General features: G+C 42.6%; 1 protein-coding gene across 5 annotated transcripts in view; it reads left to right on the forward strand.

The window, feature by feature from the left end:
* Positions 1-11302, forward strand: part of LOC136501453 (1,4-alpha-glucan-branching enzyme, chloroplastic/amyloplastic-like) — a 69724-nt gene extending 58422 nt beyond the window's left edge. For all 5 annotated transcript variants that reach the window (XR_010770276.1, XR_010770275.1, XR_010770277.1 and 2 more), the window contains one exon: positions 10933-11302. Coding sequence is in view for 2 of the 5 variants with exons in the window: in XM_066496982.1 (XP_066353079.1) it covers positions 10933-10958 (26 nt within the window). In the remaining 3 variants the exon portion in view is untranslated. The remainder of the gene's footprint in view (positions 1-10932) is intronic.
* Positions 11303-11631: the final 329 nt, after the last annotated feature.

Below are 11631 nucleotides of genomic sequence, written 5' to 3' on the forward strand. Positions count from 1 at the left end.
CTTTGTCTTCAGCATATTTCAGTATCCTTGATACCTGCCTCTTGGGTCTCCGGCTTATTAAACTTAAGATTACTGCCGGATGGTTCTGTACTCCTCGCATATATCCAGTTCCTTGAGCGTACCTTCAACTTCGTCACATCGATATTCCCTAGCAGCTGCGGCCTCTTCATCCATCTTCCTAAACTGCTCTTCCTTGGCATAGTAGCCACCGGGGCCTAGATGATGGTGGTGTTTGTTCCTCTTCGCTAGCTCGATGTTACGAGCACTGAGCTCCAATGCCTCCGCTGAAGTCTTCTGAGCCACGAGCTCCTCCCATTGACTAGGAGTTATTTTGCCAAACTCGTTGAAGGGAGTTAACCCCTTTTGGATATACTTTGTGTTAAGCTCCGACCTCCTACGTCGAAATGACTCTCCCATCATCCTGATAGCATTTTTTTACCAATTCGTGCTTACCCTCCGGAAATCTAAAATTGACCTTCAGCTGCCTATCCCTATAGTGCATTCTTTATGTTCTCTGGTACCTCTTTCCAGTTAGGGATTGCTGGGTTCAATTTATCTCTTACTAGGGCCCCGATCGCATTACGGAATCATCCTCTTAATTCCTTCGGCTCAAGGATCTCCCCTGCTGGCCCAACCTCCGTTATCACATAGCAAGCCTTATCTGGATATAGATTTCCTTTTCTATCCCCTCATTTTCCTCTTAGGCTTGGTAGTCGTGGTTGTGTCTTGAGTTTGTGGAGTAGAGGCATCGTGATCCGTCTCTGTGGTTGTTGCCTCTGCTCTCCTTTCCTCTACTCCGTCTTGTCCAGCGAGATGTCACGGACGTTGACGTCGTCTTTTCTGAGTTTCAGGAGGGACCTGTATATAGGACAAGGTCAAAGTGTTAGCAGAGGTAACACAGCCAAAGCTTTAGCAAAATTTACAAGCTAAGGCTTCTTCCCTACCTCCTCGTTCGGGTCAAAATCCTTGTCCAAATCTTCCTCCATTGGCCACCTTCTTGCTTCAGGTGGGAAAGGATCCTCGGGACTTTATATCACTCTTCTGACTCATCATCCTCTTCTTCTTCGCCTTCAGCAGCCTCTCCTTCGGGGCCTTCCTCCTCGTCACACTCCTCCTGAGTAAGCATCACTTCTAGATCCTTTTCTACCTCGTTATCGAACTATTCCTGAGTAAGCTGGTCCTCTAGTGCTTGCTCCTCAAGGGTTGGCTGCTCATCATGCTCAGGGCATCGAGCTGCACTGTCTGTTGTCCCGTGACATTATTTCGCGCTTTGTTCTAAAATATGCAAGAAAGTGTGCTTTAGGTACAGCGAGAAGGTATAAGAAATCAAAAAGGTCTATAAACCAAAGTAGTCCTATAAAACAACAATATAAAAAACGAGAAGTAGCAGTGGTTGAGGCCTCAGAAACATGTCAATCATCATCTGATCTTGAACTTGGAGCATCAAGGCATCATAACAGAGAAGAGAGGAGAAGGTAATGTAGGGGCAGCTGCTAATGATGCCAAGTTCCTCACAAGTTCTTGATCATCAGCTCATATTCCTATATAATGTATGGACTTAGGACAATTTCATCATTGGCAAAACAAAGGAGATGAGAGGAGAGGGGAGATTTGGCAAAAGAAAAGCAACAGCTGCTTAGTAAACATAGAGCAGTAGCTGATGGCAAAAATAGCCAAAAAACAGCAGTGGCCCACTAGTCCTATGCCCCCAAGCACGCAACTAGTAGATCAGCAGCAAGCTAGAAATTAAACAAGAAGATTAATTTCACCAAATTGATGTAGATGTAGCCGGCTGGCTGATTAAAATCCCAAGTTCATTAAGCAAGGTCGAGCAAGCTGCTAGGCAAGCATATCATCACACATGAAGTTCACAACTACAGCTGGAGGCATTAGCAGTACTCCAGTAGCAGTACATAGCAATACTAGCAGCTTTATCTAGCTAGAGAGACAGACCGACCAAGAAGATGATCGACCAAGAAAATGCAGCATGAACTAAGGAACTTTCTGGAACTAGCATGAAGGTCAACAAGAAGAGGGTGCTGAGGTAACTGTTATGGAGGCTCAGATGTGTCAAGAATTAAAGTTACCAGATCATGCTGATAAGAATGGAAAAGTTGCTGTGATGGTATGACAACATGTTAGATAGAGTAAGACAGCTAAAGAGCTGGATCTTCCAAATTCACAGAAGAGAGGAAGACAGCAGAAAAAGACGCCTCAGAAACATGTCAATCATCATTTGATCATGAACTTGGAGCATAGTGGCATCATAACAGAGAAGAGAAGAGAGGAAAAGGTCTAGTAATGATGCCAAGTTCCTCACAAGTTCTTGATCATCAGCTCATATTCCATATAATGTTTGGACTTCTGCAATTTCATCATCAGCAAAACAAAGGAGATGAGAGGAGAGGGGAGATTTGGCAAAAAAACAACAACAACTGCTTAGCAAACATAGAGCAGCAGCTGTTAGCAAAAATAGCCAAAAACAGCAGTGGCCCACTCATCCTATGCCCTCAAGCTGCACATTTGACAGATGAAAATCTGAACCATATAAAAATATATAGTTAATAGTACTGAATTATAGTTTAGGACAGCAGCAAGCCAGCAACCATAGAATGTAGCTAGGAATAGCAAACTACAGGTATCTGTTGGGGAAGAACAAAGCAAACTATATAAACTGTTGACTGAAATGAGCAGTTCACTGAAAATGGGTTTAATCTGAATTTTTAGAAGCAATAGAGCAGTGAAGTAACAAAACAATAATAACTATTAAATCAATCAAGTAGCAAGGACTCCTAGTCAGTTTGTTAGTCCATGATGTGTTAGCCAGCTGGTGCCTAAAAACTATTAAGGCATTCCGAGGGGTCATGCACAGGAATCAATCTAGTAAAGGGCTTTCGGCTTTGCCCACCAAACTTGGCTAAGATCGAAGCATCTTCTCAATAGGACATGACTAGATCTATGCCAAGACAATGGCACACAGCTGCCAAGTGTTATTGGCAAATTTGTGCAGGAGATGCTTTATGCAGGATGACGTGTATCACATAAACTAAAAAGATAGCTACCATATTGTAGCTATGAGCATATGACACAATTAAAAGCTTCCTATTTTGTACATAACAAACTTAATTGAATACAAAATTCACAGTTATATCAACAGTTCTAAAACCCAAGTTCTCTCAGCTATAGCACCACAAGCATATCTGGAAGGCCAAATATGACAATGAAATTTGACACTAGATTTGGTGGGAAAGAAGAGATAAATTTTAAATATATACATGGCGTGGAGATGAGAGTTAGAAAGTAATGCATGCACATATCTTGACTCGTGAAGTTTTAGATTAAGATGGACGGAGGCCAGTTGATTCAAAATTCATGCTCGAAATAAAAACAAATATAATGGAGACATATATATAAAAGGGCATATAAAAAGTAACTTGAAGAGATAGAGAGCCATATGTAGAGGCTGAAACACAGAATATGATTGAGCTAAAGTTATCAAACAAAAACCAAATTCATACATATGTAGCATAGATAGGGATAAAAGAGTTCTGAATTTAAGACAGACAGCAGATCAAATACAACTTTAAATAAAGAAGTACAAATGCAGCTAAATCAAATCATATAGTTTGTGAATAAGCATCTCCTTTTTACACAAATGCAGCAACATATGTATTTATGAATAAGAAAACCAGATCTTGGCAAGGCAGATGACCTGATAAGATCATTATCCGTTTCTAGCCATGAACCTACACATCTAGTGACAAAGACAGAAAAGCTCATAAGGAAAACAATGGCATACAGCTATTCCAATCTCTGCATCTGATTCATGCTAAGTTCTGATTACTTCATGCTTCATGGACCCGACTACACTAAAAGGTAGCAACCTCAGAAGCACGGACAACTAAAAGGTAGCACCAAGACTATCGGCCACTAATTTGTCAATTTGCAGCGCTCATAGTGAAATGGTAATTATATAGGAGTAACAAGTTAAAACGCCATAAGCTGACGGCCAATGATCAAAACGGCCCAGATGCTATTCAATTGGCAATAACAACGAACAAAATGACACAGTAACTATAAATTCATCAATCACAGCAAGGAAGAGGCCAAAAGGAGTTGTTCTAGATGTTTAAAGGACTCTCTAGGGCACGATGAATACCTGAAAACGAGTCGTCGGCGTGGGGGGGCGGCGCCGGGGGCTAGGCGCGGTGAGTACGTTGGGGGTTGCATGGGGTGGGGCGTCGGGGGTCGGGAGCGGGATGCCGGGGTCGGCGCGCGGGGGCAGGCGCGAGGGACCGGGTCGAGGTGTGAAGCGTGCTTGGGGGCTGGGGCGCCGGGGGCGGGCGCGGGACGCCGTGGGTCGGCGGGCGCGCGGGGGAGGGCACGGGCTGGCGGGCGCGGGACGCCGGGGGTCGGCGTCGGGTGCGGGACGCGAGCGCGGGGACGGGTGCGGGATGCCGAGGTGGGAGCCGGGGTCGGGCGAGGGCGCGGGGGCTGGGCACGGGACTGGGCGGCGGCAACCCTAGGCGAGTGGGCAGTCTGACGGCGTCGGTGAAGAAGACAGCGCCCAGACTGACTCCCGTGTGTCCGTTCTCCCTATTTATACTCCCTCCTCATTTGTAGGGGCGGTTCCTGATCTAGCCGCCCCTACAAATGCATTTGGTCAAATAAAAAACAACACTTTGACTCTAGTATTATGAACTCTAAATGACTTCAAATTGAAAAGTTTTGAATACCAAGTTTGTTAAACGAATCAATATCTACAATTGTTGTTTTGGTCAACTTTCCATTTGAGAAAGTTTGGACGGTTCAAATTTGTGATTTTTAAATTTCAACGTCTACAAACTAGTTTTCGGAACCCTAGGTTATCTCAAATTGAAAAGTTTTGAATACCAAGTTTATTCAGCTCATCAAGATCTACAATACTTATATAGTCCATTTTTTCATTTGAGAAAGTTTGAACAAAATTTAGTTCAAATTTCACAAGTGTGTGACATAGTTTCAGAAAGTCTATGAGATTCAAGAATTTGTGACTAGTGTTTGATAAAACTTTCTCAAATGGGAAAATGAGCTATGTAACAATTGTAGATCTTGCTGAGATGATCAAACTTGGTATTCAGAGTTTTTTCATCTGAGGTCATGTAGTGTCTCATTTGAGCAAGTTTGACCAAGTCAAATTTGGTCAAATGAAAAAACAACACTTTGACTCTAGTATTATGAACTCTAAATGACTTCAAATTGAAAAGTTTTGAATACCAAGTTTGTTAAACAAATCAATATCTACAATTGTTGTTTTGGTCAACTTTCCATTTGAGAAAGTTTGGATGGTTCAGATTTGTGATTTTTAAATTTCAACGCCTACAAACTAGTTTTCGGAACCCTAGGTTATCTCAAATTGAAAAGTTTTGAATACCAAGTTTGTTCAGCTCATCAAGATCTACAATACTTATATAGTCTATTTTTTCATTTGAGAAAGTTTGAACAAAATGTAGTTTAAATTTCACAAGTGTGTGACATAGTTTCAGAAAGTCTATATGAAATTCAAGAATTTGTGACTAGTGTTTGATAAAACTTTGTCAAATGGGAAAATGAGCTATGTAACAATTGTAGATCTTGCTGAGATGATCAAACTTGGTATTCAGAGTTTTTTCATCTGAGGTCATGTAGTGTCTCATTTGAGTAAGTTTGACCAAGTCAAATTTGGTCAAATGAAAAAACAACACTTTGACTCTAGTATTATGAACTCTAAATGACTTCTGGATGTTGCAATAGAGTGGATGTTCAAATAGAGTCATCTGGATGTTGCAAAGGGTAGTTTCACACACATGCATAAAATGTAGTCTCACACACATACAAAAATATGTAGTCTTACACACGTACATAAATATATAGTCTCACACGCATGCACAAATGAAGCCTTACAAACACACACTTACACAAACACTCCACGTTCAACAACTAGCTAGCCCACTGTAACGACTTTCCCCTTGACACCTTTTCATTCCCATGGCATTATATCTTTGGGGAGGTTCTTTTCCACAACACTGATCTTCTTAGGAAAGTCTATGAATAGCGGCATCTCATCATAGTTATTGTAAGCTTCAACATCGTCCATGCCATCAACTCCAATAATGTGTTGTTTCCCAGAGGCAACCACTTGCTTTGTCTTCTTCTTCGGGGGGAGGTTACTTTGTGGGTCAGACATATAGAAAACTTGTGCGACACGTGAAGCGAGCACCCAAGGGTCATCTTGGTAGCCTAGATTCTCGAGGTCCAGGACTCTCAATCCGATCTCGTTCAGTTGGTGTTGTTTGATCCAGCGGCATCGAAACAGGGCCACCGTTATATCCCTTCCATAGTCAAGTTCCCATATCTTTTCAATGATGCCAAAGTATTGGATCTTTTGCCCTAATCCATCGAGAGCCGCTATTCGAACGCCGCTGTTTTGGTTCACATATTTACTATCCTTTACGTGGGTATAGTACGTGTACCCATTAATGTCATAAGCATTCCAAGATGTCACTTGTCTCGATGGCCCCTCCGCCAACCTACTGATGGTAATAGAGTCTATGGTTTCTTCAGGCGGTATGTTTTGGTCCTTCAACCATATAGTTAGTTGTTGCTTGTGCTGTTTCATGACCCAATCATCCGAACGGCCATTTCTCTCTGCCATAATGATAGCCAAGTGTTCATCAATATACGGTTGCATCAGTTATGTACTCTGCAAGACACTGTAATGCGCCCGACTCACCTCTTTGTAATCATAGTCGATGAACACTTTTCTACCACTGGTGCCCTTCCCAGCCAGCCTACCCTTGTGACGAGAATCAGGTTTACCAATCCCTTTCTTTACTTTTAGGTACTCTTGAGAGCACTCGATGACTTCTTCAGTACTGTAACCCTCTATCATGGAGCCCTCTGGGTATGCTCGATTATGCATGTATCGACTTAAAACCGACATGAACTGCTCATAGGACCACATTTCATGCAAGTAGCAAGGGCCAAGCGCCTGTATCTGATGAACTATGTGAATCATGAGATGTGGCATTATATCAAAAAAGCAGGAGGTAAACACATCTCCAGTTGGTTTTGTGTCTCCACCACAAATTCATGTAGGTCACTCAGCTCTTCCTTGCCAATCGTCTTCTGTGAGATCTTCGAAAAGAAGTAGCACATGCGGGTGATGGCCATTTTCAAGAACTCTGGCTTTATAGCCCTGATTGCAATAGGTAGAAACACTGTCAGCATCACATGGCAATCGTGAGCCTTGTAGTGTGTTATTGACAAGTCCTTCATCGACACTAGCTTCTTCACATTTGCTGAAAACCCAGTCGGGACTTTGATCCCCCTCAGGAAAGTGCATATAGCTCTCTTCTTGTGTTAGGTTGAAGCACGCCGCGAGCAGAGTGTATTTTCCATTAGCCTCAGGTACCGGGTGAAGCTGTGGCATCATGTTTAGCTGCACCATGTCTTTCCGTGCTTTCAGACCATCTTTTGACTTGCCTGTGTCCATCAAGGTAGCAATGAGACTCTCAAAGACATTCTTCTGCACGTGCATAGCATCAAGGCATGGGGGACCTCCAAGTCTGGCCAATAAGGCAGATACTGAAAGAAGATCGATTGTTTCTTGAAAGGTACACCTTCGATAGGAGGTGTGCTTCTATCTCTATTCGTCCCATCCGGATTCTTCTTTCCATAGACGACGCGTATGTTTTTCACCATTCTGTACACATGTTCTCTGTTATGACGTCTCTCCGGAGGGGGTTCAATCTCCAGGACATTGTCATAAAATCTAAAGAACAATTTGATGCGGTACTTGTGACTTGTCTTTAAGAAGCGTCGGTTCCTTAGGTAAACTATCTTCTTGGATGCATCCAGGTAAACCCATGTAGTACCATCCAAGCAAACCAAGCATCCCATCTTCCCTTTGATCTGTCCAGACAAAGCAAACAGCATGGGGTAATCATTGGTAGTAATAAATATTATTGCTCTACATATGAAGTCCTCCTTTCGGAATGCATCGTACATCTGCTCCCCATGCCTCCATAGTCTCTCCATTTCTGGCCATGTGCTGTGGTTGCTCATCCTCTCATTGAAGGGATTCATTCCATTGGTGCTCAGGCCAAACCGTACATTCCTTGGGTCATCGCTAAATTCGTTGTGCTTCTCATCAAACCTTTGCCACTGACTACAATCAACCGGGTGTGCAATCTTATCATCATCCACCTTGCGCTCATCATCCCACCATGTCATGAGTGCGGCTTCTTTAGGGTTTAGGAACATACGTCTCAAGCGGTCGGTCACTGGCAGGTACCACATTACCAGGGCAGGAATTCTTCTCTGCTTTGCATCGTTGCCTAATGAAGTGTCCTCTAGGGGCTGAGATTCTTGTACCACCTTTTTTGTACCCTTCTTATTCCTCTTTTTCCCCGTGGATGGTTCGTCCCCACCGTAAAGGTCATTGTTCTTGTATCGGCTGGCCCCACACCGGGGACATTTATCCAATGACTTGAACGTTTCACCACGAAAAAGTATACAGTGGTTGGGGCATGCATGTATTTTTTCAACCCCCATTGTCAATGGACTTATGATCTTCTTCGCTTGGTATGTGTTGGCGGGAACTGAGTTTGGTTGTGGCAGCACCCATGACAGGAGATGCAATAGATCATTGAAACTACAGTCTGACCAGCCGTACTTAGCCTTCAGGATGAGCAGCTCAAGCATGAAACGTAGCAATGTCCAATGTGTCGGACAACCCTTTTCAACGCCATACACAGTCTCCTTCGATGCTTTTGTCACTCTTTCCAAATTTTCTAGACCTTTCGGGCTATTTAGTAAAATCTCTGGTCCAAGGGTTCGAATCATGTCATCTAAATCATCTTCAACTCCGACACGTGCTCCACCATCATTATTGGCACCACATTTGTCGTTACCATCCCAACCACCAGCATCACCACCTTGTTCATTGCCAAACTCGAAATCCATTTGTGCATCAAGCTTGGCTGAATATTGGGACAGGGATTCTATGGTTTCATCGTCGTATTCCTCCTCATCCTCATCGTTAACAATAACCGTTTAACCATGATGAATCCACACTGTGTAGTCCTCAACGAATCCTCGTATAATCAAATGTGATCTGATGATAGTCACATCTGTCCATGCCATACGGTTCTTGCAATCTTTATAGGGGCAAATAATTGTATCCTTATTCTCTTTCAATGTCGTTGCATGCTTCGTTGCGGCTTCAATAAATTTATCCACCTCTTCACGGAAACCTGCCTTGAACCTTAACGAACCATACATCCAAGAGTTCATGTACTCTATCTTTTACAACAACAACAAAATAAACATTAAAGGACTACTTATTCAGATATATATAAAAATTAATCAAAGTAATAATTATTTGAGAATAATTGTATATACCTCAGATATATATGAATATAAATCTAATATAATTACATGAAGCATACAAACACACCATGGTAGAGGAAAATTAATTAATGGCCCATTTATCCATAAATAATTAAAATACATATTTATTGATTACAATAAACAATTTCAAAGACAACAATTAGCAATAATTATACTTTACCCAATATCTTTCGTACAAACCCTAGTCCAATTTTATCAAACATAAATTTACAAAAACGAAATTAATAAAAAAACCAAACCCTAGATCTAGATCACATGCACATGAAACATCCATAAAACTAACTAATGGTTCACTAAAATCAAGAAACATGGACCAAATAAGGGTATGGTCTTGTTCCCCTCCCTAATTTACCCTAGTACATTTAAAAGTTGGGTCTAATTTGCTCATAAATAGCTCAAGCACCATAGAAGAGAGAGAAAAACAAAACTCTAATTATTCACTAATCAACCATTAAAACTTCAAAAAAAAGTGTGGAATAGCATTTTCTTACCTTCTACAACCTCTCCACCAAAGGATTTGAGACCAAAACCTTCCCCCCTTAGTAGAGCAATTTTTGGGAGGTGCCCAAGGCCTCCCCACCTTTCTTTCACGGGTTGGAGTGAGTGACCCGAGGAGGAAGAAGGTGCTGCCTCAGTTTTATATGGGGGCCATTTGTAGGGGCGGCTGGTGATTGAGCCGCCCCTATAAATAGGAGCTATTTATAGGGGCGGCTCAATCACCAGCTGCCCCTACAAATAGAATTTCCAGGGGCGGCTGGTGATTGAGCCGCCCCTACAAATCAGACCCTATTTGTAGGGGCGGCTCGTAACACCAGCTGCCCCTGTTGTTCCATTTGTAGGGGCGGTTGGTGTCTGGGCACCCGAGCACGCCACTGTAGGGGCGGCTCCATCACCAACCGCCCCTACAAAAAAATCGATCCGTTGCTAAAAATCGTTTTCTACGTAGTGTGAAGAGCTACAATTGTTTCCTCTCAGTTGCTCCCAATTTTCAGTGCACAGTTTAATTTTCTATTATGTACAGTCTGTTGGAACACCCAAAGAGCTTGGTGTGACTGGAAATAATTTCAACCCCATCTTACTAAATGATGGTTTAGTACCTTCACTTTTGGTCTGTACATATCTACATTACAGAGATTAACTTCATGAAATTGAGCACGCTGACATTAGAGTTTGAGCACTTCTTGATTTCTTTCTCTTTTTGCCTCTTATTTTTTTATTGATGTTGTATTAATAGTCTTTTTTCCCGGTTTGACCGTGTAATTTGAACTGCATTAAGATTTTTTTCCTCTTTTGCAGCACAACATGTTTGCTAGATGGATCTGTTGCATTGCCAAGCAAAGGGACTCATTTTTTTATTCCGGTCATGCTACCAGGGAACCATGTCAATATCATAGACTTTGTCAGTATAGTATTGTGCTAATTTAGGGCGTACCCAGTGCAGAGAGCTCCCGTTCTGTGCGAAAACGCAAATAAACCTATTAGCCCTTATCTATTTTGTAGATTGTGCAACAACTAATGGTCAATGATGGGAAGGCCAACTACTATCGTCGTGATTCGGAGCAAGCATCAGAACAACTGGCAGAGAAGAATATACGTTTTGGTGCTAGACTGGAGGAAGCAACACAGCGATGGAGATTATGGTCAAATCCTGTCTATGAGCCCATGATTATTTTCATATGAACGATGAGCTTCATCATTTCACAGTAAACGAGTAAAGGCTCTGGTGATGCTGCGAAGAGCATGGAGGGCGCCGGTGCCGGCGCCGCAATGGCGCCACGACCGGCACACAGGTGGAGCGCTGGACAAATTGGCCTTGCCGGCATGGCCATTCAGGATCTTAATCGCTGGCGTGCGTAAAAGGAAGCGATTTGGAATCAGAACATTTGGTGTTTGAGAATTTTGACACATTTAAATAAGAATTATAATTGGAGAAAGATGTTGTGAATTCTCTAGAATGTGTATTATTATTTCTCAAAATTTTCACTCTAATTACTCCTTTACGAATGAACATTTATATGGACACGTGCATGTCGCACGTGCCTATCCACTAGTAATATTAAAGACCAAAGAGTTTCTTTTCTTCCATATTTGCTGATATCACAGCGGGGTGGCCGCGCTGGCCCGCCGGTGCCTGACCGGGCCAGGCAGCAGCAAGCAGGGGGGTGGCAGGTGGCAGAGAGTTGGGCCTGGTTGACAAGA

Source organism: Miscanthus floridulus, chromosome 13 (assembly GCF_019320115.1).
Source record: "Miscanthus floridulus cultivar M001 chromosome 13, ASM1932011v1, whole genome shotgun sequence".
NCBI lineage: Eukaryota > Viridiplantae > Streptophyta > Magnoliopsida > Poales > Poaceae > Miscanthus > Miscanthus floridulus.